The following is a 27,139-nucleotide window of genomic DNA, read 5'->3' as shown; positions in this document are numbered from 1 at the left end:
ATGGAGGACGGTCTGGTGGAGTTGAAGCCACATACCCTGGAGAAGCTGAGAAGAGAAGTGGACCTAGATGACCCTGATAGAAGAAGAGAGGCGATAGATATTCTGCGAGAGTGGATAAAGAAGCAGGATCACTTTTTAGTGAAGGATTTTAGTAAGTCATGTATAAAACATTTTTAGGTTACTATAATGTGTATTATCCATATAAAATAAATTAGATAACATGCCTGTCTGTATTTAATATCTTCATTCTTTACACATAAGCGGATTTACCTCTTTATGGTAGATTTCTGGAAAAAGTAAGTCTTCTTAAGACAGCTGTCCACTTTGGGCCTGAAATGGGCATTCCCCTTTGGTATGAAGAAATCAAGATAACGTCTCCTGGGAAAGGACATAGGATACTTTTATTTTTTAATAAACGGTACGAACTTACACGGAGTTAGTTATTACTTTATACGTGGAGATAGAGAGAGCGTTAGTTAGGTTTATACGTGGGAGAGCCATGCTTCGGCACGAATGGGCCGGCTCGACCGGATAAATACCACGTTCTCACAGAAAACCGGCGTGAAACAGCGCTTGCGCTGTGTTTCGCCGAGTGAGTGAGTTTACCGGAGGCCCAATCCCCTAACCCCTACCCTATTCCCTTCCCTACCCTCAACTATTCCCTTCCCTTCCCTACCCTCCTCTATTACCCTATTCCCTCTTAAAAGGCCGGCAACGCACTTGCAGCTCTTCTGATGCTGCGAGTGTCCATGGGCGATGGAAGTTGCTTTCCATCAGGTGACCCGTTTGCTCGTTTGCCCCCTTATTTCATAAAAAAAAAAGAACTAATTTCTGCGACAACGAATTTTCGGATGTAATTCAGTTACATAAACACAGACATTTAAACCAGTTGTTTTCAGGTGACTATTACTTGGAATGGAGGCTGCTGACCAACGGAGGTTCTATAGAGAAGTCCAAGATTGTGATAGACCGGCTGTGCACATTAAGGACCCTCAACCCTCACCTGTTCGGTGTTTATAATGTGAAGGAGGACTTCGCGCATGTGTTCGACAACGGGTAACTTACATCCATGCTAATATTCAAACTCGAAAGGGTGTCCGTCTGTTACCTCTTCACGCTTAAGCCGACCGATGTTGATTAAAGTTATGCAAATACTTTGGGTCCCGGGAAAGGACATATTATAATAGTGCCGGTTGTCAGCGGGCGACATGAAGCAACCGCAGACGACGTGTCGTCGCGACACTACTATGCCCTCTTAGCCCGGGCGCGCACTAGCGGCCAGGCCGCGGCGGCCATCGAAAGTATGGTGTGGCCGCTTGCCAGCGTGCGTCCAGGTGCGCGTGGTCTATGGCGGTTTCATACTAAGGTACCTATCTCGATGGCCGCAGCGGCCTCACCGCCGCGGCTTGGCCGCTAGTGCGCGCCCGGGCTTAGACAAAGTATCTTTCGTTAAAAACGATGACGAAATTCGTTATCAAAATGACATAATTCATCGCTAAATGACATTTTGCTTGCGAAGACCAATGTCAAATCCCACGAATAATAAAAACTAGTCAAATCCCATACATTTTGATAACGAATTTCGTCATCTATTTTAACGAAAGGGACTCTGGCTACGGCCTCTGGTTTGTATGTATTTCTATGAAATACCCTCCGCAGCTAGCGACACAGCTTGCGACATTTTTCATACAAATACATAGAAACCAGTAGTGTCGCGACGACACGACTGCTGCCGCTTCGTGTAGCCGGCATCCAACTTGTACCTTTAATTACACATCCTCATTTCAGAATATGCTTTGCATTGCCGAAGGTCATGGAAGAGGACATCCGAGTCAGTTTCATCAAGTTCTTCAAGAAGGATCACATCAAGACATATTTCGTGGACTTCCTACGATACATAGTCGTTGTAAGTTTTAAATGGGCCGGCTCGACCGGAGAAATACCACGTTCTCACAGAAAACCGGCGTGGAATAGCGCTTGCGCTGTGTTTCGCCGAGTGAGTGAGTTTACCAATCCCCTACTCTATTCCCTTTCCTTCCCATCCCTACCCTCCCCTATTACCCTATTCCCTCTTAAAAGGCCGGCAACGCACCTGCAGCACTTTTGATGCTGCGAGTGTCCATGGGCGACGAAAGTTTTTCGCAAGTCATCATCATCATCATCATTAGCCTAAAGGTGATCGTAGATCTTCCCCTACGGGCGCTTTCTATCCTGATCTTGTGCATCCCTTATCCAGCCGTGGTGTCCAGCTTTTTTAACGACTTCAGAAATTATTAACAGACCTCAAAAAAGGAGGTTATCAATTCGACCCCGTATGTATGTAATACTCGTATTTCCATAACTGCCCAATATTCGTATATATTAGTGTATATCAGCGTCTAAACAAATGTGCTAAATTTCAAAAATGTATGTATGTATGCTTTTATTTTTGTGTTCGCATAATTATCTCCAAAACTGCATGTCCGATTTAAGTGATTCTTTTTTTGTTGTTCTAAGTATTGTTCAACTTATCCTAAGTTAATGCTGCAAGTTATATCAAAATTGGTTCAGTAGTTTTTGAAATCGGGAATTTTGATTGTCCTACATACAATTTTGAAGTCAGTTTTATCTTTTTAAAATACTATTTTTAAATATATATATATAGTACTAGCTATTGCCCGCGACTTCGTCCGCGTCAGCAAAATGTGATAAAAAAAGAAAATGAATAAAAAATTCCCACGAAAGTTACGCGTGGAACCATTTTTGTAGAATCACTCAGAACCTGTTTACGCGGCAAAATAAAATAATGGTAAACCGAATAATTCGGCCGAATATTCGGTTCGGTAAAGGCTAAACCGAATAATATTCGGTATTCGGTTATTCAGCTAAATCACTATTCGGCGCATCTCTAGTATAGATGTATAGATGTACAGCTTTGTATTATGTTGTGTAAATTAACTTAAATCTATCAGTAAACTAGTGTCAAAACACCTCAGAATCCGGCCACTAAATCCAAACGGCACAAAACTCTACGAAAATCCGTGCCGAGTCTCATCATTTTGATAGTCTCTTTATGTCATCAGATGGCAGAGTACATGACGTACCACGACTACTTGCACAAGACGGTGTTGGTGTTCGACTTCCTCGACGTCAACCTCAACAGCTTCGTCACTGACATGGACTTCATGGAGTTGAAGCGGCATTCCACCGTCTTGCTGGTAAGTGCAAAGGCTGTTCAATCAGTATGTCATGATGTCGAGTCATTTATAAATGTGTGATCCTTGAGAGAAGAGAGGTAGCTCAAACTATTTGGTACTGCTAGATATTAGGGCCAACCCACACGTACCACAACCACACTACGTCGACGCGACAAAATGCCTTCAAGCAGTGGTTACGGTAGTTATGTGTATATGACTTACATATGGCTGCTGTTAAGCATTGGTGTTTCATCCCACATAAAATCGGGTTTTGAGTTAATAATGCAGTTTTGTTCTTTATAACATAAGGTTTACGACAGTGAAATCAATTTTTTTTAAAACCAACTGTAGCATATTCTAGAGTAGAAAAATGGTTAATGCTTATTCCTGTACGTGATGTTTTGTATATAGCATTTATGTACTATGTTTCTAAAATGATTTGCGCTTAAACCGCTGAACCGATTTTGATAAAATTTTGTATGCAGATACTTTGAATCAATTAAAATGACATTAGATACTTTTTTCCGGAAAATGTACGGTTCCAGTCAACAAAAATGAATTTGGCTTATGATATCGATATAGAGTACATGTAGATATTACGTAAGGTTTTGGAGAAGGACATAGGAAAATATTTTTTATCATGGAAAATGTTCGGTTTTCACGCAATAAACTTTATTAATTTGCGTTTAAACTGCTGAATCGATTTTGATTAAATTTAGTTAATGTAGAAATAATAAGTTTATCACGTGCAGAGTTGGGTAAAAAGTAATTAGTAATTTTAATCAGATTACAAATTAATCAGATTGATGAAGTAATTGTTGTGCATCTGAAATTACCCGTAAGTTAATTAATTAATAATATGTATAAAATGTATTCTAATTTTAGTTTGCAATTAGATTAATAATTTAATTAGACTAACGAGTATTTCAATAATTATGCCCAATGTCCAATGCTGGTAATTATAATAAATAAAAACCGGCCAAGTGCGAGTTGGACTCGCCCATGAACGGTCCCGCAGCAGCAATAAGGTTAATTTCTATGAAATAAAAAGGTTTTTGATTTATTTTTATATTTCAGTTCATTTAATGAAAGGTTTACCATTTATGACCTATAAATAAAACTACTTGCTAGATCTCGTTCAAACCTTGCTAGATTTCGTTGGAAGTTTTTATAGTAATGTACATCATATATTTTTTTTTAGAATTATCATTACTTTAGAAGTTAGGGGGACACACATTTTACCACTTTGGAAAAGTCTCTCTCGCAAACTATTCAGGTTACAAAGAAATTGTATTAGAAACCTCAATATGATTTTTGAAGACCTATCCATAGAAACCCCACACGAATAGGTAAGACAAAAAAAAAATTGTTTAAGTTGTACCTAGGGGAATCCCTAAAATTTTTGATCATTTTTAAATTTTTGTATCAAAATCTTAATGCGACACACATTCACAGTTCACAGACTACATCTACTTACCAAGTTTCAATAGTATAGCCCTTATAGTTTCGGTGAAAAGTGGCTGTGACATACGGACAGACAGACAGACAGACATGACGAATCTATAAGGGTTCCGTTTTTTGCCATTTGACTACGGAACTCTAATAACTCCCACACTGGTTTCGGTGGCGGTAGCTGGTTTCAATAAAACCAGGCCAGTTACGCAGGAGTAATATCATAGTGCCCAAGTGTGTGCGCAATACATAGGAGCAATCTGCGGGAAGGGAAGAAGCAGCGGGAACTCTCTGTCTTTTCCCGAGACAGAACGTATATCTGCATACCAAATATCATCAAAATACCGCTACAAAGTAGCGGTATAAGCAGAAATCATTTTATTTAACGCGTGGGAACCGTACATTTTTCCGAGATAAAAAGGATCCTATGGCCTTTTCCGGGACTCAAAGTATCTCCATACCAAGTTTCTCTGTTCAGCGGCTTAGGCGCAAAATAGGAAACTTTATAACGCAGTAACCGTACATTTTTCAAGACAATAATTATTTTATGCCCTTTCACGAGAGTCAAAGTATGTGCACACCAATTTTCATCAAAATCGGTTCAGCGGTTTAGGCGCAAATCAGTTTTGTTTATCATACGGGTACCGTACCTTTTCCCCGGATGTAAAGTATCCTATGTCCTTTCCCGACACATAACGTACCAAATATCATTGAAATCCATGTAGCGGTATAAGCAGAAATCATTTTTATTGAATATCTGGGAACCGTACATTTTTTCGGAATAAAAAGGATTCTATGTCCTTTTTAGGGACTCAAAGTATCTCCATACCAAATTTTGGAAAAATCGGTTCAGCGGTGGCCGGTGTGGGCGTGACGAGGTAATTTTATATAATAGGACATTAATGTTATATGTAATAAGCCCTATAGCAATATAGCATTAACCATTTTTATACTTTTTCTCTTAAAAACGAATGTAAAATTAATTTCTTTTTTCATAATCATAATCTACGCATTTCAACAAAAAAAAAATGATACCGCAAAATAACATTTTTTTGCTTAAAATAAGCAGAAAATAAAGATTATTCCAAAAAAACTTAAAACGCCGATTACTCAAAACTAGTCCGATGTGGGATGACACACCAATGCATAACAGCATCCATTATTATTATGTCTGATGTATCATACTAGGAAAGAAATTTATTTATAGGCAGGCACATAATTTGGTTGGCCTATGTCAGTCGATTTCTCTGATTCTACATTCATTAGAAAAATTGATGTACATACAGAGTTGGCGGACCTACGCTATTTGTTTGGGTTATGTCAAATCAAGGTTAGTCGAGAATCATGAGTCATCGAGTGAGTGTTTGAGGGTCGTGACCTCCCCCCCTTTTTTTTTTTTTTTTTTGTGCGCAGGGGAAACCCATCATGGGTGCCCCGGGTTGGGGATGTGCCTCAGTTAGCTGAAGCACCCCGGGGGTATGTGGGACTCTTACCCACTAAAACCACCTGTGATTTGCCTTCAGCCATATACGGAGGGATATCCTGGATCTGTCTAACACAGGACTCCCTCCATGACCGGCCGGTCTGCCTCAAAAGAGACCGGACTTCCACCAAAGTAAGGGAACACTCCGGCAAACTGAAGCGTTCCCCTCCGCGTCGTGACCTCCCCCTTCCATGACCTTCTTTATAATGGTCTTACGCCAGCTGTTCCTATCCTCGGCCACTCAAAGAGCGTCGTAGACGGTGGACTCAAGTGTGGTGCGGATTTGATCGGACCAACGCATGGGACTGCGACCTCGTGGTCTTTTTCCCTCAATCTTGCCAGTTACCATCAGTTTTTCAAGATTGTCTCCTTTTTTTTTTCTGGCTGTGTGTTTTTTTTTTTTTAGAAAGAAGGGGGCAAACGAGCAAACGGGTCACCTGATGGAAAGCAACTTCCGTCGCCCATGGACACTCGCAGCATCAGAAGAGCTGCAGGTGCGTTGCCGGCCTTTTAAGAGGGAATAGGGTAATAGGGGAGGGTAGGGATGGGAAAGGAAGGAAATAGGGGAGTATAGGGAAGGGAATTGGGCCTCCGGTAAACTCACTCACTCGGCGAAACACAGCGCAAGTGCTGTTTCACGCCGGTTTTCTGTGAGAACGTGGTATTTCTCCGATCGAGCCGGCCCATTCGTGCCGAAGCATGGCTCTCCCACGTATAAAATATTTAGCATATTTCGGAATACGTTTGAGGCAGACGGTAGAGAGCCTTGTTTTTATATTTAGTTGAGCCAGAATGGATGCGTTGGTTCTGAATGCAGTTCATGGGATTCGGAGCATTTTTCTCCAGCACCACATCTCGAAGGCGTCGATACGTCTGCGGCTTGACATAAGCCAAACAAATTACGTAGGTGCTGCTTATGAACAAATTCTTCAACATTAGAAATATCAGTCTCCCAATTCCATAGGAAGGCTTCAGAATGAAACCGCAGAAGATACTGCTGATGACTGAATCTAATCTGGCGGCAACTCTGCTGACGATACTGAAGACCCTCCTCAAACCGAAGATCATACAGAGGATACAGGTGATCAGGAACCACGAGGAGCTGAGCGAGATCGTCCCACGAGAGATCCTGCCGAAGGACTATGGTGGTGATGAAATAGCTTTCAAGGATCTAAAAGGTATATTTGAATTTAGGCTACTGTTTTGTCAGAGAAATTGATTCATAAGTTATCTGGTGGATACTAGGTGGATATCTATGTTTGGTCGCGTTATTTCAAGGCAATGTCAGTCGTGATCTGTCGGTTGGGCTTAACATGTCCCAACCGCATGCCTTAGATCCACCAACTATGCTTTTATATAGTCATGTTTCTAATTGGCATAGATATTTAAAATATCGATATAAAATTTATTTCTGAAACATGTAACTCCCACTCTACCTACCGAGTAAATTGGTGAGACAGTGCCCTCGACGAAGACGAGCACGTCCATACTAAACGCGCCGAATGATGGGCCGAGGCCACTGTCTCGACTCTCGATACTCTACAGCAGGGGTCACCAAATGGCGGATCGCGATCCGCATCCGGACCGCCGACCCATTATGTGCGGACCAAGCATGTTCGAAGATGAACTTCAAGCTAAAAATAAATGTAGGTCTCGACTTACTGATCTCCAGGACTTAATGTCAATAGCTTGCACCAATTTCACTCCAAACAAAGCAACGAAAAACCGACTCTTTTCTCATTGATATGTAAACTAGCTGTTGCCCGCGACTTCATCCACGTTAACATAGTATAATAACAAAGATGGATAGTTATCTCCTTTTTGTTTTTTTGGTTCCTTATACAAAGGGTAAAAACGGATCCTATTTAAGCAAACGTCAAACGCAAACGTCAATAAACTTTCATGTTTCTAACTTTCAACCATTATTTCACCCCCTTCGGGGTAGAATTTTCAAAATTCCTTCCTTAGTGGGTGTCTACTTAATAAAACAACCCTACTCACCAAATTTCGTGGCTGTAACTTTTACAGTTTTTGCTCAGCGTTGATGAATCAGTCAGTCAGTCAGTCAGTATGTAATTAATTAAAATTAAATAAAAAAATATATCATCATGTAATTTTATAAGTATAGATAAATATCTTTGTAATTCCTGTAATTTCATTGTTTTTTTTTTCATGTGCGGACCGTTAAGGTCATTTTATTTCCCCCGACCCCGAGCCTAACTAATTGGTGACCGCTGCTCTATAGTCTACTCGGTAGGTGTAGTCAAGCCCTTTGAGATCGGGTTTCTTCATTAGGGCTGTTTGTAAACTTGCTTCAAACTAGTCTAGTCTAGGCTCGTGTAAATATTCTGTAAATGTTTGAGATTTACTTGGTTAATTGAGAAAATTTGAATCTTTCCTTGGCCAATGGTTACTAATGTCTACAGTGCCTACAAATATTTAACGGCAACGTCTTGAGAGCGCAATTTACAAAATTTTCGTATCCCCGGTATCGAAACCGATATGTTGATTGTGTTTAAGTTATATTTTGTGCTTATTAAATATTTAATCATACCCAAAATAACGATAAATCAGACTACTTAATTAGCAAACAATCCTGAATAATTGTATTGTCGAATTTTTGTCTGAAAGATGGAGGTTCTCCAAAGAGTTGTCCTTACAAAGTCTGAAATAACAACTCCTCACTCGGTCAGAAGATCTTCCTTCCTGTCGAGTATATTATTCCCACAACGTATGTCAAAACAATGTTGCAGGGTCAAGTTGTGGATATGTAAAATGATACCAATAAAATGGTCTGTTTCCTACCAAAGTTAAATGAAATGACTGCACCGGTAAATGCATTTAATGTAATTACGTGTATCTGTTAAAAGACACAATATAATATTAAGTAAATGTTAATATTGTGGCGTGTGCAGCGAAAATGTGGGCACAGTAAAATAAACGTGAACATTTTTGCAAAATTTTATTGAAATAACATAATGTTGATGGCTGGCCTAAATATTTACAGAAGAGCCTGTTTGTGATCAATAAGATAAATGACTAAATGACGCCCGCAACTCCGTTGCGCCAAAATTCGTTTGTTATGCAGGAACCGCACCTTTCTCTGGGTTTAACAGTATCCTATTCCCTTTCCTGGGACTCAAAGGATCTCCATACCAAATTTCAGCAAAATTGGTTTAGTGGTTTGAGCGTGAAAAGGTGTTACATTTTCACTCACAAGTCACTAAACCGATTTACACCACACTTTACAAACTTTCACATTTATTAACCCCCGACAAAAAAGAGGGGTGTTATAAGTTTGACGTGTCTGTCTGTCGGTCTGTCTGTCTGTCTGTCTGTCTGTCTGTCTGTCTGTCTGTCTGTCTGTCTGTCTGTCTGTCTGTCTGTGGCATCGTAGCATCCAAACGGGTGGACCGATTTTGATCTAGTTTTTTTTGTTTGAAAGCTGACTTAATTGAGAGTGTTCTTAGCTATAGTTCATCATCATCAGCCTGTTCCGTGCTGAAAAATCGCGGTTCATCTGGTTCGTGAAGGGCCGATTAGAATCTTGCAGTCGTTTGGTGGGCTTTATTGCATTCTAGGTCGTGACATTCATGAATTACACATTAATGGAAAGTTGACCTGGTGCTGCAGCATCACCTGGTAATCAATAGGATACCCAACTCCTCACCAATTTAGAGCAATGGTTTCGTGTTTGGGCTCATTTTAATTGCGACAACTAGTAAGACGTAGATAACAAATAAATTTTTGCATGCTGCTGCTGGGTTCTATAGGAGCCGAGCTCCATATGAACCCAAAGTGGAGGTTTTATGTTTCGACTCATATTGACGCGTGACTGCCTCATCCAAAAGGACATTCCTAGATGGTATTCATTGGGATATAATATGATCCTGTTGATAGGAATCATTTTGCACTATAACCAACACAAGTTTAAAAAGCATGAAATAAAATTAAATTAAGAAATTAAAAAAAACCCCAGCCAAACAATTTTTAAAAGTAATGAAATAATTCCAATATTAATTTAGCTATACCTACTGTGGCCCCCATCTCCTGTCCACGCCAAGCGGTCTTCAAAAAAAGGATTTTCAAAACTATAAGTATCTGAGGTTCAAGTCTCCTGGGTCTTTGATGTAAATTAACAATTACGTGTGTAATATAGATCCAACTAAAATAGTCGTAGATGGTTGTTCAATTTTCTAAATCTCGATTTTGATAACATACATTCACGCGGACGATGTTGCGGGCAACAGCTAGTAATATATAAAAATGTATTTTCAATTGTGTTAGTAACGCTAAAACTGCTGAACGGATGAAAACGGCTGAACGGATTGGGCTAATTTTAGTCTCAAAATATTCGTAGAAGTCCAGGGAAGGTTTTAAAGTGACACGAAGTTCACCGGGACAGCTAGTAGGTATGATATAAATATTAATACTTATTTAATTATGATAAAATACAATAGTAAGGCCTCTTAGAAGTACGACTTCTAAGAGGCCTTACTATTGCCAACTTGAATCTTTGTTGGTTAAAACTTAAAGTTAACCCGTAATCGAATATCAAGTCTCAAGCTGCAATTATTATCAAAGAAGCCATGATAGTATTTTAACTTGAGAATAGCAAAACCCAGATTGGAGCAAGTTATTCTAAATTCTAGACGTATGCGAATTATGCAGAGACCAAAGTTAATATACCTAGCGGAATTATAGAGCAACAATCTCGAGCTGTCAAACGAAACTAAAATTGGTTTTCATCTGTGTGAAGAATATGTGTACGTATACACTTACACAAGCATGATTGAACATGAATTTTATGAGATTAAATTGTCAACGTGCGGCACGTGCCGACTGGACGTCAAAAAAAGAGTGCTGCTGTCATGTATCACACGTCTCTTTTTACCACGCAGTGATACTGATAGTGACATCTCTCTTGCTAGGCCAGGCCTTTGTTTCTCTATTCCGCTAGGTATATTAACTTTATGGCAGACGCCGATATCTATTTCTTATGTCAAGAAATTATGTTTGGATAAGTTGATAAAAATGCTATCATAATGCAATAGCTTTTTACTTTAAAATTGTTATCAGTAATTTTTAATTAATATTTTCTGATTCCAGAAAAATGGTTGAACGAGCTATCATCACCGAAGATGATGGAGATGTTGAAGCAGAGGAGCAAGGAGAGGACGGACGAGTCACTGCGGCCGATGTGCCAGTTCAGCGAGCACTACGCCGGCATGGAGGGCACATTCCGGTTCCTGAGGGTGGATTAGGGGAGAGGGAGAAAGAGAGGGGGGAGGGAGAATGAGAAGAGAGAAAAATAATGTTTGAAATGGAGCGGCTTTATACCAGAAAGTTTTTGTGTTCATAAAGGTTTAAGATAGCAAATACGTTTTTATACGTGGGATTTTATACGTGGGAGAGCCATGCTTGCGCACGAATGGGCCGGCTCGACCGGAGAAATACCACGTTCTCACAGAAAACCGGCGTGAAACAGCGCTTGCGCTGTGTTTCGCCGAGTGAGTGAGTTTACCGGAGGCCCAATCCCCTACCCTATTCCCTTTCCTACCCTCCCCTATTCCCTTCCCTTCCCATCCCTACCCTCCCCTATTACCCTATTCCCTCTTCAAAGGCCGGCAACGCACCTGCAGCTCTTCTGATGCTGCGAGTGTCCATGGGCGACGGAAGTTGCTTTCCATCAGGTGACCCGTCTGCTCGTTTGCCCCCTTATTTCACAAAATAAAAAAAAAATACAAAAAGAAATACATTCTACCTACTCTAAATGCACTGAAATGCAGGATAAATGTTTAAGATTAGTTACTTACTTTAATGTTAATTGAAAATTAATGAGGTAGAACCTATTTCTAAATGACGCCTTGACTAAATAATACAAACCAAACTTTTAAAAGGAAAATAAAAATTCCTTAACGAAGAAAATACTTCAGTCTTCACCGTCATTCAACTTATAGTTAGGGAGGCGAGGTAGCTAAATGGCGTAATTCAACGGTGCCGTCGAGACCTATCAAAATCGAAAGATAAAATAATTTCGAAAAGAAAAGCTCGTATGGTAAAAACCATTTTAGCGGTGGGTTTGGCGTGTACGGTTTTTCAAAAATGTTAAAAAAAAAACAGTTACTAGGGCATTCTCGAGCGCGTCAGATATTCATACTACGTATGCCCCAAGTGCCTCTGATAATATCGGTATACTAATCTGCCGGTTTGCGTGGTGGCATATAAAGTAGTCAAAAATGCAAAAAAAAAATTTACTCGAGCGCATCAGATTTTCGGAAGGGGTGTTAAGTAGGCCCCAGGAAGCTCCTTTTAAAAAAACTGACGATTTCGGCGTGACGATAAGTTACGATGAATTTTTAAAAATGCAAAAAAAAAGTTTTTTTGAAATACTCGAGTGCGTCAGATTTTCATAGGGGAGGTTTATCTCGGTATCCTGAAAGCATATTTTCTTAATCGGACAAAAATGTTGGTGGGTTCTCTTAATCTGACCGGAAAGGTTTTTGGTTTCTTTTTTTTCCTTTCTTTCTCCTTGATAAAACGGGGAATTTAAAAATGACAATAAAGCGATAGATACAACCAACGTAAATGTAGATGAAATTTAGTATGAATTACAATTCATACTACATTTCATTGCCCCCAAGGATAGGATGCAAAAAACGACGTCATCCCATCCCAGTCTGCTGACTTGTAGTGCCACACACGACGGTATTTAACAGCACACTGTCTTAACGCCGTCGTAAGTGGCATAGAACTCCTAACAAGGCAATGATCCGATGAACCAAGTGGTGCGGTTACGGATATTTGGTAGCCGTCAGGATTTGAAGTCAGCAGGAGGTCCAACAAGGAAGGATTCTGACCATCAACATCTGGGATTCGCGTAGGCGTAGTAACCAGTTGTGTCAAGTCGTTCGCAAGGGCAAAGTTGCAGACAGATCTCCCCGCATGATCAGTTTTACTGGAATTGAGCCATTCGGCGTGGTGGGCATTAAAGTCGCCAAGTATTATGATCTCTGCGGATGGGATCTGCCGCTGTACAAAATCTGAAGCAGCTTGCAGGTGCTCCAAGAGTCGGTCCGTCTCGGGGTCACCACTATGGGACCTATATAGGCACGCATAGACGCGAGGGTGGTCGTCGAAATCTATGCGGAGCCATAAGTTTGACAGGTCTATGACCTCAAGATTGCTGAGGCGACGAGAGCTGATATCATCTCTGATATACACACACACTCCAGCTTTGGGTAGAAAGGAGTGCTCGAGATAATACCCTGGGTGGGAAAGGTATGATGTGTCACTCGGAGATGATATCTGCATCTCGGTTAAAAAGAGCAAAGCCGGCTTTGCCGTCTAAAGGTCGTAATGGACGGCATTAAGGTTGCATTAATACATGCCGCGCCGCGCCTCGCCTCGCCTCGTCGCGTTCCGGTCAGAATTGACCCACGAAACAAAATAATGTAGCTCCGTCACAGCCGCTACCTTTAAATCAATTTCTTTGATGGTACATTGACTACCATCATAATAATTATTATAATTTCTTTTGAAAGCCAGGTATTTTCATGAGCTTCTTGTATGTGAACTCTTTAAAGCTGCTCTTTGCACTAAAACTGGCTACATATTATACTTATATTTTACTTTTGAGTTCTGTAGATACTTCAACTCTTATTAATACCTATTTATTCATGGAAGTTTCAACTTCATGTATTATATTAAGTAGGTATAACTTATTTTAACATTATTTCGTTTTTTTTTTCAAATAAAATAATAGTATGTGATAGTCCGTCAAGAAAGTGAAGAAATTAAAAAGTGGCAACATTGTAGTGTAATCCCTTTTTTCTTAGATTGATTTGAAAGGGATGACACTACGATGTTGCCACTTTTTAATTTTTTCACTTTCTTGACAGACTATAAGTAACACAAAAATTACGCAGTAGGCTTAACATAAGATGAATAATGAATATGTTTATTGTGCTATTATAATAAATAGTGAATAAAAAAATCAGGTATTTTATTGTAATGATGGTATAATATTTTAAATCAAGTTTTTTTCTGGTTCCATTAGGTATCCAGCTGCATAGTTTGGCTTTGTCCAAATTCGTGAAGGTCATGACTTTGATTCATGCTATTATTTATTATTATAATCTCCCCTTTTTGGAAGTCAGTAAAAAATATGAAATCATATTTTTTGGACTGATCGCCTGATTTTTAGATTGATAACTAATAAGGGACATGCTCGGTTTACAATAATTTTGAATTCAGAAAAAAGTTGCATTTAGAAAAAAAATCGATTTTTTTTCTAAATGTAACTTTTAAGATTAGAATAATAATCCTCTTTTTCTTGCGCCTGATTTGTCTGTCCTTATTACTTCAATCAATAATATGTCTGTTTGTGGGCCACTTTGACTCGCTTTTTTCGTGCTTAAGATAATATTATGCTCATAATTAATTAATTACTCATTCGTATAGTAATAGTAGCAAAAACACTATAAAAAACAAACAAAACAAAGCAAGCTTTATAATTTTTAGTTTATAATAATTAAAATAGTCCTTTTAGTAAAAGTTCAATATGTTGACCCTTTTTACGTCATTTGATATGAATTATGCAAAAATTTGGCTATTAAGGATACAGAGACCAGTTTTTTGGTTGGAATAATAATTTCACATTTTATTTTTATAAATTCGTAATAAAGTTAGTTCTTGTCAGCCTTTTCATTACAACATAAGCTTAACAAATTGTCCGTAAAATCTTGTAAAAAATATTTTTTTACTCTACTACCCAAAACCGAAAAAAAGTGATAAGGCTAAATCTGAAAGTCCTGACTCCCGACGTTATATGTGAAAAGTGGAAAAAAATGAATAACAATCTGATAGAACTAACAACTGAGACCCTGGAGGCGATACGTAAGTCTCACAACCTTGACGATCCTGACAGAAGAAAAGAAGCCGTGGATGCTCTGAGGGAGTGGGTGATGAAGCAGGAACATTTACTGAAGAAGGATTTTAGTAAGTACATATCTAGTAGGTAATAGTACACCAAATAAATAAATAAATTATTTATTTTTGGGGCTTAGACTACAAAAGAAAGGAGTTTGATCAAAGTCAAATTTTAAAGTAAGAAACTTTTTGGCAAGTAGACATCCGAATTTTAAGAATCTTCTCCCCTAAAGGGGAAAAACAGGGGTTAAAGGTTGGTTTGAAAGTCGCGTGATATTGACGTATGATTTTTTACACGGGTAAAGCTTAAAAATAAAAGCTAATATAAAAGCTAAATAAAAGCTACTAATACTAAGGAAAGCTGTTGCTTATTTTTGACCGACTTCCAAAAATAAGGAGTCTGAAATATAATATTATATTTTGTCTGTATGTGGTTAATAAATATTATGCCTTATTTTCTAGCTGATCGGTATCTGGAATGGAGAATTTTGACAAGAAAAGGTTCAGTGGAACGAGCTAAGCACATGATTGACAAAATCTGCACCCTCAGGACTCTGTACCCGCATTTCTTCGGTGTTTTTAATGTAAAGAAGGATTTAAAGAATATAGAAGGCAATATGTACGTATGTACCTACGTAAACCTGTTTGATAATTTAGTGCAGCTTCAGTTTGTGAATACAAGTAGTTTGGTTCTCTTTCCTGGTCTAGATTTAATAAAAAAAAATTTGATAATAGTTTCTTATGTCAATGGAGTAATATTGTGTTAAAATTTAAATAATGATTAATTGCGGTTCAGGGTCATTGACAGACTTCAATTGCGTCAGACGTCTTGCAAATCTGTCAAATCAGTACAAATTTAGGAGTACATAATATCTACGCGTTGCGCTGCGGTCTGAATTGACCCTTAGGTGGCTTTCAGATCTTTGCCGCAAGCGACCGCGACCGACGAAAATTCAAACGAAATGCCACTTTACGATGAGGGCTATAATTAGGTATGGAGATACTTAGAGTCTCGTGCAGGGACATTAGATACTTTTACCCCGGAAAATGTACCGTTCCCGTGCGATAAACGAACTTTGGTGCAACGGAGTTGCGTGCGAGATGCGTCGTCTAGTAACTTACAATTTATTATTAATCTGTAATCAATATGTTTTTATTTTAGAGTATGTTTCGCGTTGCCTGAAGTGATCAACACCGACGTTCGAGTGTACATCGTGAAGTTCTACAACAGGGAGCCGATAAGTTCCTACTTTACGAACTTTCTGAGATACGTACTACTTGTAAGTTTAAAAAAAAAATTGGTAGAGTTTCCGAATCTCAATTTACACCGCCGTGGAATGGAACGGAGTGGAAGCGTCAATTTTGCCTTATGCGAAGGAATTGGCACCGGAGAATTCTCGAGAATTCCGCGGAAGGAATTTCTTGGCTCGTATTTAATTAGTGTGTTATACTGTTGACATAAAGTTCATTATTGATATTATACAGTACAGTTTCGTAGCAAAAAGTCGCTTCCATTCCATTCCGCGCTGCCGGTATAATTAGAGCCTAAGACTTCAGTAGAAGAAACTAACAACAAATTTTACATTGGCTCTTACAGCAATTACAACCTTGTCACGGGCATTGTAGTTGCTCCTTTTATATTTTGAGAGGACTACAGATGGGCTATGATTGCCAACATGCTTTATGATGATATACTATAGAGCATACACAATCGACGTCTATCATTCATGAAATAATGGTTGAAAATTGTAATTTTAATAAAAATAGTAATTGTATTAAAAAACTTAAAAAAATATATTTTTTAGTTTTCATTTTCAAAAATTATAACAAAAAGTTTTGAATAATTAGACTACTGGAGATAGTTAAAATCGTGTTCAAAGATTCTATTACAATATACAATACAGCCCAAGCTAATAAAAACGTGTTAAAATAATCGGCCAAGTGCGAGTTGGACGCGCACGAAGGGTTCCGTACCGATAAAGAGCAAAATTAGGTCAAAATTGTGTTTTTTGTATGGGAGCCATTAAATTTTTACTTTATTTTAATGTTACTATTAATTATTGAAGTTTAGTCACAAAAGCCTTAATTAATAAATACAAATACAAAAGTCTTTATTCACCATGATAATTTTACAAACATTTTAACAAATAACGGTCCCCCAAACTAGGCGAGGCCTGTCCTATGGGGGAGTTTCATTGAGTACAGTAAGTATTGCGGCTAGAACAACAGAAACATAAAGAAAACAAACAAAAAAACATCCTTAACAACAAATCATCCTTATTCTTAAAAAATATATATATTTATAAATATTATAAATAAATGTTATTATAATAAATGTTATTGTTAATATTATTATAATTATATGTTAATTAAGGCTTTTGTGAAAAAATCTAGTACCTAACTGTTGTCATTATTGATATCGAGCAAAAAAGGCCAAAAAAACACGTTTGTTGTATGGGAGCCCCCTTTAAATATTGACTTTATTTGTTTTCAGTACCTATTTGTTGTTATAGCAGCAACAGAAATACACAATTTGTGAAAATTTCAGAAGTCTAGCTATAGCGGTTCTTGAGATACAGCATGGAGACAGACAGACAGACAGACGGACAGACATCGAAGTCTCTGTAATAGGGTCCCGTTTTTACCCTTTGGTTACGGAACCCTAAAAAGGTGAAACTAAACCGAAATTACAGTAAGTAATTAATAATTTATCTTCATATTTATTGTAAATATTATTGTGTTTTTTTTTTACAGATGACAGAATACATTTCAGCTTACGATTACATACAAAAGATTATTTTAGTGGTGGATTTTCGGGACGCGGATCTCATGGGTTTCATCACGGGTGTTAATTTCATGGAACTGGGGAATAATTTGGCGGTATTGCTGGTAAGTATAGTCACTTGTTTAAAGCCGGCTCCACACTCGCGGCGCGAAAGCCCGCGAAGGCCGCGAACCGCGAGTGTTCATAATTCATTCATAATTCATAATTCGTTTATTGCCAGAATGAAGTACAGGTTAGTCTTAATTCTATATGAATCGATGATTTCTAAAACAACGTAACTAACATTTTTGCCGAAATCGAGTTTATAGCGATTTTGGATTTAGTCTATGGCCATTAATAAATTGTGCATTAAAACAACACAATTGCTTTGCGTGTTCTATGTAAATTGAACTACTGAAAATACCGCTTAGTGTTAGAACAACATAACTGACTGACATTTCTCTTCGGTGATTGTTAGAACAACACAAGTGCATACAATGGGGATTGTCCATTTTTTTTAATTTTGCTCATTACAAAAACATTTCGAGGAATAAGGTCAGTGATCGTTTTTCTGTATATAAACGAAAAAAATACCCATTAGTTACTTATATTTTTGAACAAATACGTTTAACCTTTGTTTGACCTTCAATGGCGTAAATTAGCAATAAATTCGACCAACATTACGTTTCGAACTTTTGGTACCGATAAATATAAAAAAATTGAAGATATCAAAAAGTTAATTTCTTATGTTCCTGATACCTTTAAAGACTTCTATGATGAAATTTTGGAGTGGCCAACCACAACAGTAGAAACTGTAGATGAAGTGGGAGATGATGCATACCTATAAAAGTAGGCATAGGCAATAGCAACATTATGTTATGATTTTAAGATTAATAAAGTGGACTAAATATGAGTATTTGAGTTATTATTTTATGTTACAGTAGTTTCTTGGGTATCAAAACAACACAAGTAACAGATTTAATGTCAAAAGCACATAAGTGAAAAACTTTATTATCCATTTATTTATACTAAAATAAAATTAAAAGATGTATAAAAATACATTATTAGGAGCTATATATACAGAAATATAAAATATAATATACATAATTATAAATTACTTGCATTATCAAAAATTATCCAGGTTTTTGTGTCTCCTGAAAATTTTACTTTTAGTTACTTATGTTGTTTTAGAAATCATTGATTCATATATTATACAATTGAATCTTTCATTCTACCACATTAAAATGGTGTGCAATACAAAATTTAGTTCTTATTAATAATATCTATCAATATTAAATTAACAACCAATGCATTCTTTAAATAACGAGACAATAACAGTTATAATTAAAAGTAAATCATTTTAATACATCGTAATAATGATTTATAGGTAATAATAAAATTTCTCATGCTTTTTGTCGTATTTGCGCTTCGCGGCTTCGTGTTTGTTCGAATCGTGTTCACGGCGCGAATCGCGGCCGCAATTCGCGCCGCGAGTGTAGAGCCCGCATAAAAAGTATATAGTCAAACACACATAGATGAAGTATTATAGTATAGATGTAACCTTAGCCCGTCATCGCGTGGAAATTTTGTGCTTATTTTCATACAAGTAGTGTGCGTTTATTTTCTTGAATATTTCTATTCGTCGATCATTTCGAAGCACATTACAATCCAGAAAAGAAAGTAATTCAGTTTATGTACTATAAACTATAGTTCAAGACGTAATGATAAACACATGTAAAAAGCTATGCAATGTTTGTAGCCAAATTATTAATTGATGTGACATTTTTAGCACTAATGCCTTATATAGCACGAATTAGGGATTATTAAACTTATAAATTATCTTTTTAGCTTACAAAAATACCGATTGAAAAGCCCAAAAAACGTTGTTCTAAACTTACGTATTTAATGTTAAATCCACGTTTTTGAAGCACTCTTTGGCCATTCTTACGGTTTATTATTTAGCGGAACCACAAAACTCAACAATATCTAGCATAAAATGCTCACTAAAAACATTTATTAACACTTTTATTACATGAAATATGCAGACCGACTCCTTTGTTATGTCCTAGTAAGTAGGACATAACATTACACGCTTTTGAAGCTTATACACCGATATGCTCTCTCCTATTAATAGTATCTCAATGCAAACACAACTTTAAGATCGAGTGGAGTAACAGAAAGGGCAATTAGCGCATAATAATTTAATATGTACCTAATAAGTTCGGATCACCTTCATAAAGTGTCACCAGAGTAGACAGAACTAAGGAGTACCTCGACTTCAAACTAACGGGCGAATCTACGCGAGTTGGGCGAGGGTACTACCCAAGAAGTTTACACGTAAACTTCTTGGTACTACCACTTTCGACATTGTCATGAATCATGTCATGATCTACCAATAACGACACTTCTGAGGACTCATACAAAGAGAATATAATCACTATGGACTCATAAACCAATAGGTCCTTCATGTGCGCAGTATGCACCCGCCGCGCCGCGCTCAATCTCGCCTCTTCATAGAGATCTATCAAACATTGTTTTCTGCATGTTTCCGTTAATTTTATTACCTACTCCATCCATGAAATATTTTTCAGGAAGGCTACGGAGTCCGCCCACAAAATATATTCCTGATCAGTGATTCCAAGCTCATTGCCACATTGATGGGGATATTGAAGACAATATTAAAGCCTAAGATAATCCAGAGGATCCAGGTGATCAGGAGCCACGAGGAGCTGCATGATGCTGTGCCGAGGGAGATGCTGCCGAAAGATTACGGCGGGGAGGCGTCAACGTTGAAAGAACACCAAGGTATATCCATACTTCCATACTACTAATAATATCATAAATGCGAAAGTGTGTCTGTCGGTCTGTCGGTCTGTCTGTTACCTCTTCACGCCCAAACCACTGAACCGATTTATCTGAAATTTGGTTTGGAGATACTTTGAGTCCCGGGAAAGGACATTGGATACTTTTTATCCCGAAAAAATGTACGGTTCTCACGCGAGTAACGAATTTTCATCTAGTTGACTATAAAAAGTTCATGCATATTATGATTTATGGCATGTTAGTATGAATGGATATGCTGACACAACTGATAGGAGACCAAGCGCAAGTTCAACTTAACCGTTTGTCTGGATTGTCTTTCTTGTCAGAGAATCAGGTGAACTTGCATTATCATAACTTAAAAATTGAACATTTTAAGTTACTCTGGGTCTGACACAAATGAGACAACGATCTCCGAGTCAAGAACAAAGCTCTATGCTGCAGTTTTTTAGTGCGTGCAAACTTTATTTTTATCCCTTTTGTATAATTTACGCTGTCGTTTCCAGAGAAATGGATAGAGGCGCTGTCGTCAGAAGACTGCGTGTCAGTGCTGCGAACGATGGATGACTGTCGCACGGACGAGGCGCGTCGCACCGCGGGGCAGTTCAGCGAACACTACGCTGGACTCACTGGCACCTTCAGATATCTGAACGTCGATTAGTATAAGCACGGTAAAACCTTTACCATAGTAAAAGGAAGGGAAGTAAGTTATCTTCATACAAAGGCACCGCGCGCGGCTTGTATGTGTGCGCCATAGTATAAATGCGTCGCCACGTACGGCACACAACAAAATCTCGGCCAGTTTAGCTTCGTGGGTACCGCCGAGATTTTGTCGTGTGCGCTATGGCGCACACATACAAGTCGCGCGCGGTGCCTTTGTATGAAGATAACTTACTTCCCCTCCTTTTACTATGCCTTTACCGTGGTTGCTCGTGGTTGGTTGTGGTGGCTCTCGCTCACAAATTCCCGGTTTCAGAGGATTATGACTAAATAGATAAACTCCTGTCAAAATACCTCAGAAATTGCGAGCTAGACTCTCACACACGACATTCGAACATACTTTTACAATACAAAACATTTGTTTATGTCTGTGCATTTCCATGTGATCTTTACTGCTAGTGTGTCAGTCGTGTCTCTAGTGGGCTAAAAATCTAAAAATCCTGTATTATTTGTTCTCCAAAAATCTTTAAATAAGACCTCGTTTTTCGATATTGATGTATGTTTAATAATTACAGAGTAAGTTACGCAAAACTGCTTTGAAGTTTTATTCAATTACCGTATACCCCAGGTTCGTTCAAAGTTATTCTATCTTTTTAACACGACTTCTATATTATTATTATATCATAATATTCTTATAGTAACTTGGGAGTAAAATTGCTCTGAAAATACTATAGTCCGAAAGTAGAGTAATGTAATGTACGAATTATAATATTATAGTGTACCGTTGACAGCGCAATAATCGTCTCTTGGCGGACTGAGTTGTGGCCTGTGGGCATCATCTAGCATGGGCGTAGGGGCCGTAGCCACACTGGGGCCAGCTGGGGCGCTTGTCCCACCCTGGCTCTGACCTATAAGGTGCCTAATTAAAAAAAAAAATACTAACGACAATCATAATATTAGGGTATCCAAATAATATCCGTAAGAAAGTTACACAAAAATTTGTCGACATAAAAAAGTGCGATCAAAACAAAAAGCGGTCTTTTGAAAGCGAGCCGTATTAATTACCGTAGATAAATAGTGCTTATAGTAGGCGCAGAGCCCAAAAACGGCTCAAGTTACAAAAAAAATACTGGGGGGAGGGGGATGGTAGGTTGACTGCTGCCCCACCCTGAGCCCAAGGCTGGCTACCCCCATGTCATCTAGTAAATTTTCCTAATTACGCAGAAGCATAGATAGTCAATTTATTTAAGTATTTTGGCTAAAAAGTCCCATCTCGAAGATTCATAACAAGATCGACATAATATAAGGGGGAAATTATTGTAATAAGTATACTTTCATTAGGTCTGAATGGTTATTGTGATACTAACTTAAACTTTGACAAATAATGATGTAAACTTAAATTAGTTAATATGAATATTTTGATATATAAATAGGTAGATAATTATGTAAAAACTAACGAACTAACTGTAAGTAAATTCTAATAACTTGACTAACATTTATTTAACATTTTGCACGTCGAAAAATCGACAAAATATGTGAAACACTGCTTGAATTGTATCACCCTCTGTACCATATTTTTGCAAATAAAAATTATTATTATTATATTTAAATGAATTTTTGTCTCGGCAAATATGCCGGTGAATGATTCAGGTACGGGCATGTGCCAAGTATCTGATTCAATTTGTATGAGGGAAGAGTCATGATTGTGAAGTAGTAAAGGATGACGATGGATTTAGAAAGCGACGAACGATGGAGCAGGTGTCAATTACGATGGATTTTTGTAAGTGGATGTATAAGTTTTTGTTTAGATCGAGTGATTTCAAAGCAGCAATGAGGGTTTTGGGGATGACGCCAGTTGAGGAGATGACGATGGGTATGATTTTTACGGTATCCTGGCGCCACATTTGCTTTATTTCGTCTGCGAGAGGTATGTATTTTTGGATTTTTTCATTATGTTTTTGTTTCAGGTTATTGGTATTCGGCACAGCTATATCTATGAGGTAAGTGACTTTTTGAGATTTTATTGTTAGGCATATATCAGGTCTATTACTTAGTATGGTTCGGTCGGTGATTACATCTCGATCCCAGTAGAGCTTAGCGGTACTATTTTCCAGGACGTTGCAGGGTTTATATTTGTAATAAGGTGTGTGTGTGTCAATTAGTTTATATTTCAGAGCTAGCAATTGATGGATATGTTTGGCTACGTTGTTATGACGGTGCGTGTATTCTTTATTGGCGAGTGAGCTACATCCTCCTGTAATGTGGTCTATCGTTTCGGTGGTTTGGTGGCATAATCTACATTTATCAGTTTCTATGTTTTCTTTGAGTATATATTTGGAGTAGTTGCGAGTTTTAATCACTTGGTCCTGGATTGCTACTAGGAAGCCTTCTGTCTCACTGTATATATTGCCTCTTGTTAGCCAACTAAACGATGCGGTTTGATCTATATGGTCCTGTTCTAACTGATGAGGGAATTTACCGTGTAGCGCTTTACCTTTCCATTTAGCTATCTTATCGCAATCGTTTGTTATTTTATATTTCGGATTAAAATTACTATTGTTTAGCTGCAGAGGAGTTCCAGAGTTTGTAAGTTGTGTTAAGGCTTTGTGTAGGTGACTAGTTTGAGCTTTAACTTTAAAATATGTTCTTAAATTTTCTATTTGGCTGTAGCATAGGTTTTTTATGTCGATGCAACCTCGGCCTCCTAGTTTTCTCTTAAGAGTGAATCGTTCGACTGCGGAGTGTATATGATGGATATTATGTTTGTAGCTTGCGGTACGGGTTGCGGTATTAAGTGCTTCGAGTTCTGTATCTGACCATTTTATAATTCCAAACGAGTAAGTTAATATAGGTATTGCGTACGTGTTAATTGCTTTTACTTTATTTCGACCTGATAATTGAGTGGATAATATTTTATTTAATCTTAGTTTGTATTTCGCTTTTAGAGTGTTTTTAATATCCTTGTGATTAATTGCGGTATTTTGTATGTAACCCAAATATTTGTAAGTATCGTGTGCTTGCATGCTATCTATAATGTCCTCTTGTAGCTCTAGGTTATGCGGGTTTATTTCTTGATGTTGGCCCTTTATTACACAGTTAATTCTACACTTATCGATGCCGAATGCCATTTTAATGTCTATACTAAATCTTTCAGTAAGTTTAAGGAGATAATCTAGTTGTTGTCTGTCGGTTGCGTATATTTTGATATCGTCCATATATTATAACAGGTGGGTAAGTTTTATATTATTAGTTCTTTCGATGGTATACCCATAGGAAGATTTATTAAGAATTTTGGATAATGGGTTGAGGGCTAAACAAAACCATAATGGGCTGAGGGAATCGCCTTGAAAAATACCTCGTTTTATTTTAATTGGGGGTGTGGAGAGTTGGGCATTGGTTGTTCTTAAAAAAAGTTGGGTGGACCAGGTAGACATAAGATACTGAAGTAGCTGTATTAATTTGTTATTTACTTGATAAATCTTTAAAACTTTAATTAACCATGAATGCGGAATACTGTCAAAGGCTTTTTGATAATCAATGTATGCGAAGTAAAGGTTATTACGGTTTTGTTTAGCATTGTTGTGTATTTCGGCATCGATTACCAGCTGTTCTTTGCAACCCATAGACCCCTTCGCGCATCCCTTTTGCTCCTCAGGTATGATCTTATTTTGTGTGATATGTGCATTAAGCTTCTGCGTTATGATTGATGTAAATAATTTGTAAACGGTGGGTAGACAAGTGATCGGGCGGTATTTTGTTGGATTTGCAGTATCGTCTTTGTCTTTGGGCTTGAGATACGTGATTCCCTGTGTAAAAAATAAGGGTATGGTTTCCGGAGTATGTATAAATGAATTAAATATGTTTGCAATGTGGCGATGCGTCGATGTGAAATACTTTAACCAGTAGTTTTGTATCTTATCAGGTCCGGGGGCCTTCCAATTCAAAGTTTTCTTGATAGCGCGAGTTACATCATCTCTATCCACTGTAATGTCCGGCATTTGGTTTATGTTTTGGTAATCCTGTTCTTCGGACTCGATCCATGAGCAATCGCTATTATGTTGGACTGGTATAGACCACAAGTTTTCCCAATATTCTTGAACATCGTTTATATCGGGTGACTGCGTGACTTTAATGGTTTCGGAATTAAGGTTTTGATAAAACATTTTTTGGTTGTTATTAAATTGTATATTGTCTTTTCTTCTAGCGTTACTAATTTTTAGCCGACGTAGACGTTTGGATTGTGCTTTTAGTTTTTGTTTTAAATTATCTAGGTGATCGGTTAATTGATTTTCAGGGAGACTTTTTGGGTTTATTTTCTGTTGTTTTCTGGGGTTGATATTTCCTTTTAAATATTGTGTTAACTGTCCTATTTCTTTACGTAGCTGTTTGATTCTATTTTCTATTCGTATCTGCCATTTTGGATTAACAGTGTCTATTGTATTTATTTTTTCTTTTTCTTTGTAATTAACAGTTTTAGTATGCAAGCTTGCTGTGGTCATAGCACCACAATATATAATGCTGTGAACTTCCTCCAAATTGGGTTCTTCTTTTTCTTCCAAATATTTTCCGATAGCATGGTTTAGTACGTTTACTGTTTTAATTACATTGTGGGTAATCTGGAGTTTAGGTATCATAGGTCTTAGATTTGGGTCCATAGCATTGTATTTTATCAACATTTCTTGAAAAACATTTTCAATCTTTTCAGTTTCTATAGGGTTGATATTTGTCGGTGATCTCGGGGTTGCGTTTATTTGCGTTTCTATAGTCTGGGATGAGTTCGGCGGGATAATTGGTTCGTGTGATGATAACATAGAACGATGTGGCGGTATGATGTTGGTGATAAATTGATCATCAGTTTGTAGGTTACTTGAGCAGGTGCTTAGTTGTAGATCTGCATCATTTTGGCCATTGGATTCTGCAAAGGTTTCGGTTATTTCGGCTACAGATTTTTTTATTTGTTCTCTTATATGTGGTGCTATTCTATTATTACGATGGATTACTCGGATTTGATCGGCAAGTCTTTGTTCTGATAAGTGGCTCAGTTCCGGGAAATTGTCAATGAATTTTTGATGAAGTAATGGTCTGAAAGCTGTGAGGTTTGATTCGCATGATGTGACTATGTAGTAACAACGGAGAAGTTCTCTGTTAATTTCATCAGTCCATTTCATCCGTTGTCTACATTTTCCAGCTAGAGTGGTTGGAGGAAGCATTTCCTGCAAAACACTTCTAGTTGCTGTATTGGTGAGATGTGATTGTGAGGTATTATGGTCTACGGGATGTCGTTCATTAGTTTGCAATGTACTCGTAGACTGCGTGTTGTCAACGATGGGCACAGGGTAATAAGCAGTTGCTTCCCGTGTAACAACGTATGACATTGGTGACTGTGAAGTAGAACGGGATGATGACGATGATTTATCGAACATGTATGATCTCGGCGATGAGTGAGGAGATGGAAACAGGCTGATGGATGAAGTAGGTGATGTAGAGTGCGAGTGTGTGTTGCTCGTAGTTGGCACGATGTTCTCTGCAGCAGTACTAGCCTGGGCAGAATGAAGCGATACGTTGCCCCCCCCAGAATACGAGGGACTGCCCGGGCCCGAGGGCCCGGGGCGGGATTCTCCATTGCGTTTGGCGCCGGTACCCGCCTGGGGTATATATCTATTACGTAGTCGCATATCATTATTATTATTATTATTATTATTATTATTGATCTAAAAGTTCACGAGCAAAATATAGTTTAATAATCACCAGATAAAACTCGTATACTTAGTTAAAAAACGAGTTTAAAGACACTGCAGTGATCACTGATCAGTCTTTAGTATAAGTGTGCAGTGTTGGTGATAGTCAGATTAA

General features: G+C 37.9%; 3 protein-coding genes across 3 annotated transcripts; all 3 read left to right on the top strand.

Moving 5' to 3' along the window:
* LOC121728233 lies at positions 1-11,429 on the top strand. The gene is made up of 6 exons (XM_042116374.1): positions 1-151; positions 900-1,056; positions 1,789-1,906; positions 3,063-3,197; positions 7,076-7,289; positions 11,221-11,429. The coding sequence occupies exons 1-6, from the start codon at positions 1-3 to the stop codon at positions 11,373-11,375; spliced, it is 930 nt and encodes a 309-aa protein (XP_041972308.1). The 3' UTR covers positions 11,376-11,429.
* Positions 11,430-14,960: 3,531 nt separating this feature from the next.
* Positions 14,961-17,263, top strand: LOC121728232. Its single transcript, XM_042116373.1, has 4 exons — positions 14,961-15,111; positions 15,505-15,661; positions 16,205-16,322; positions 17,210-17,263. Exons 1-4 carry the CDS (start codon positions 14,961-14,963, stop codon positions 17,261-17,263), a joined length of 480 nt encoding a protein of 159 aa, XP_041972307.1.
* Positions 17,264-17,806: 543 nt separating this feature from the next.
* Positions 17,807-21,289, top strand: LOC121728136 (alpha-tocopherol transfer protein-like). Its single transcript, XM_042116251.1, has 3 exons — positions 17,807-17,931; positions 20,398-20,611; positions 21,133-21,289. The coding sequence occupies exons 1-3, from the start codon at positions 17,872-17,874 to the stop codon at positions 21,285-21,287; spliced, it is 429 nt and encodes a 142-aa protein (XP_041972185.1). The 5' UTR covers positions 17,807-17,871; the 3' UTR covers positions 21,288-21,289.
* Positions 21,290-27,139: the final 5,850 nt, after the last annotated feature.

Source organism: Aricia agestis, chromosome 6 (assembly GCF_905147365.1).
Source record: "Aricia agestis chromosome 6, ilAriAges1.1, whole genome shotgun sequence".
Taxonomy (NCBI): domain Eukaryota; kingdom Metazoa; phylum Arthropoda; class Insecta; order Lepidoptera; family Lycaenidae; genus Aricia; species Aricia agestis.
The sequence above is the reverse complement of the archived record's forward strand: the minus strand, read 5'-3'. Positions and strand labels throughout refer to the sequence as shown.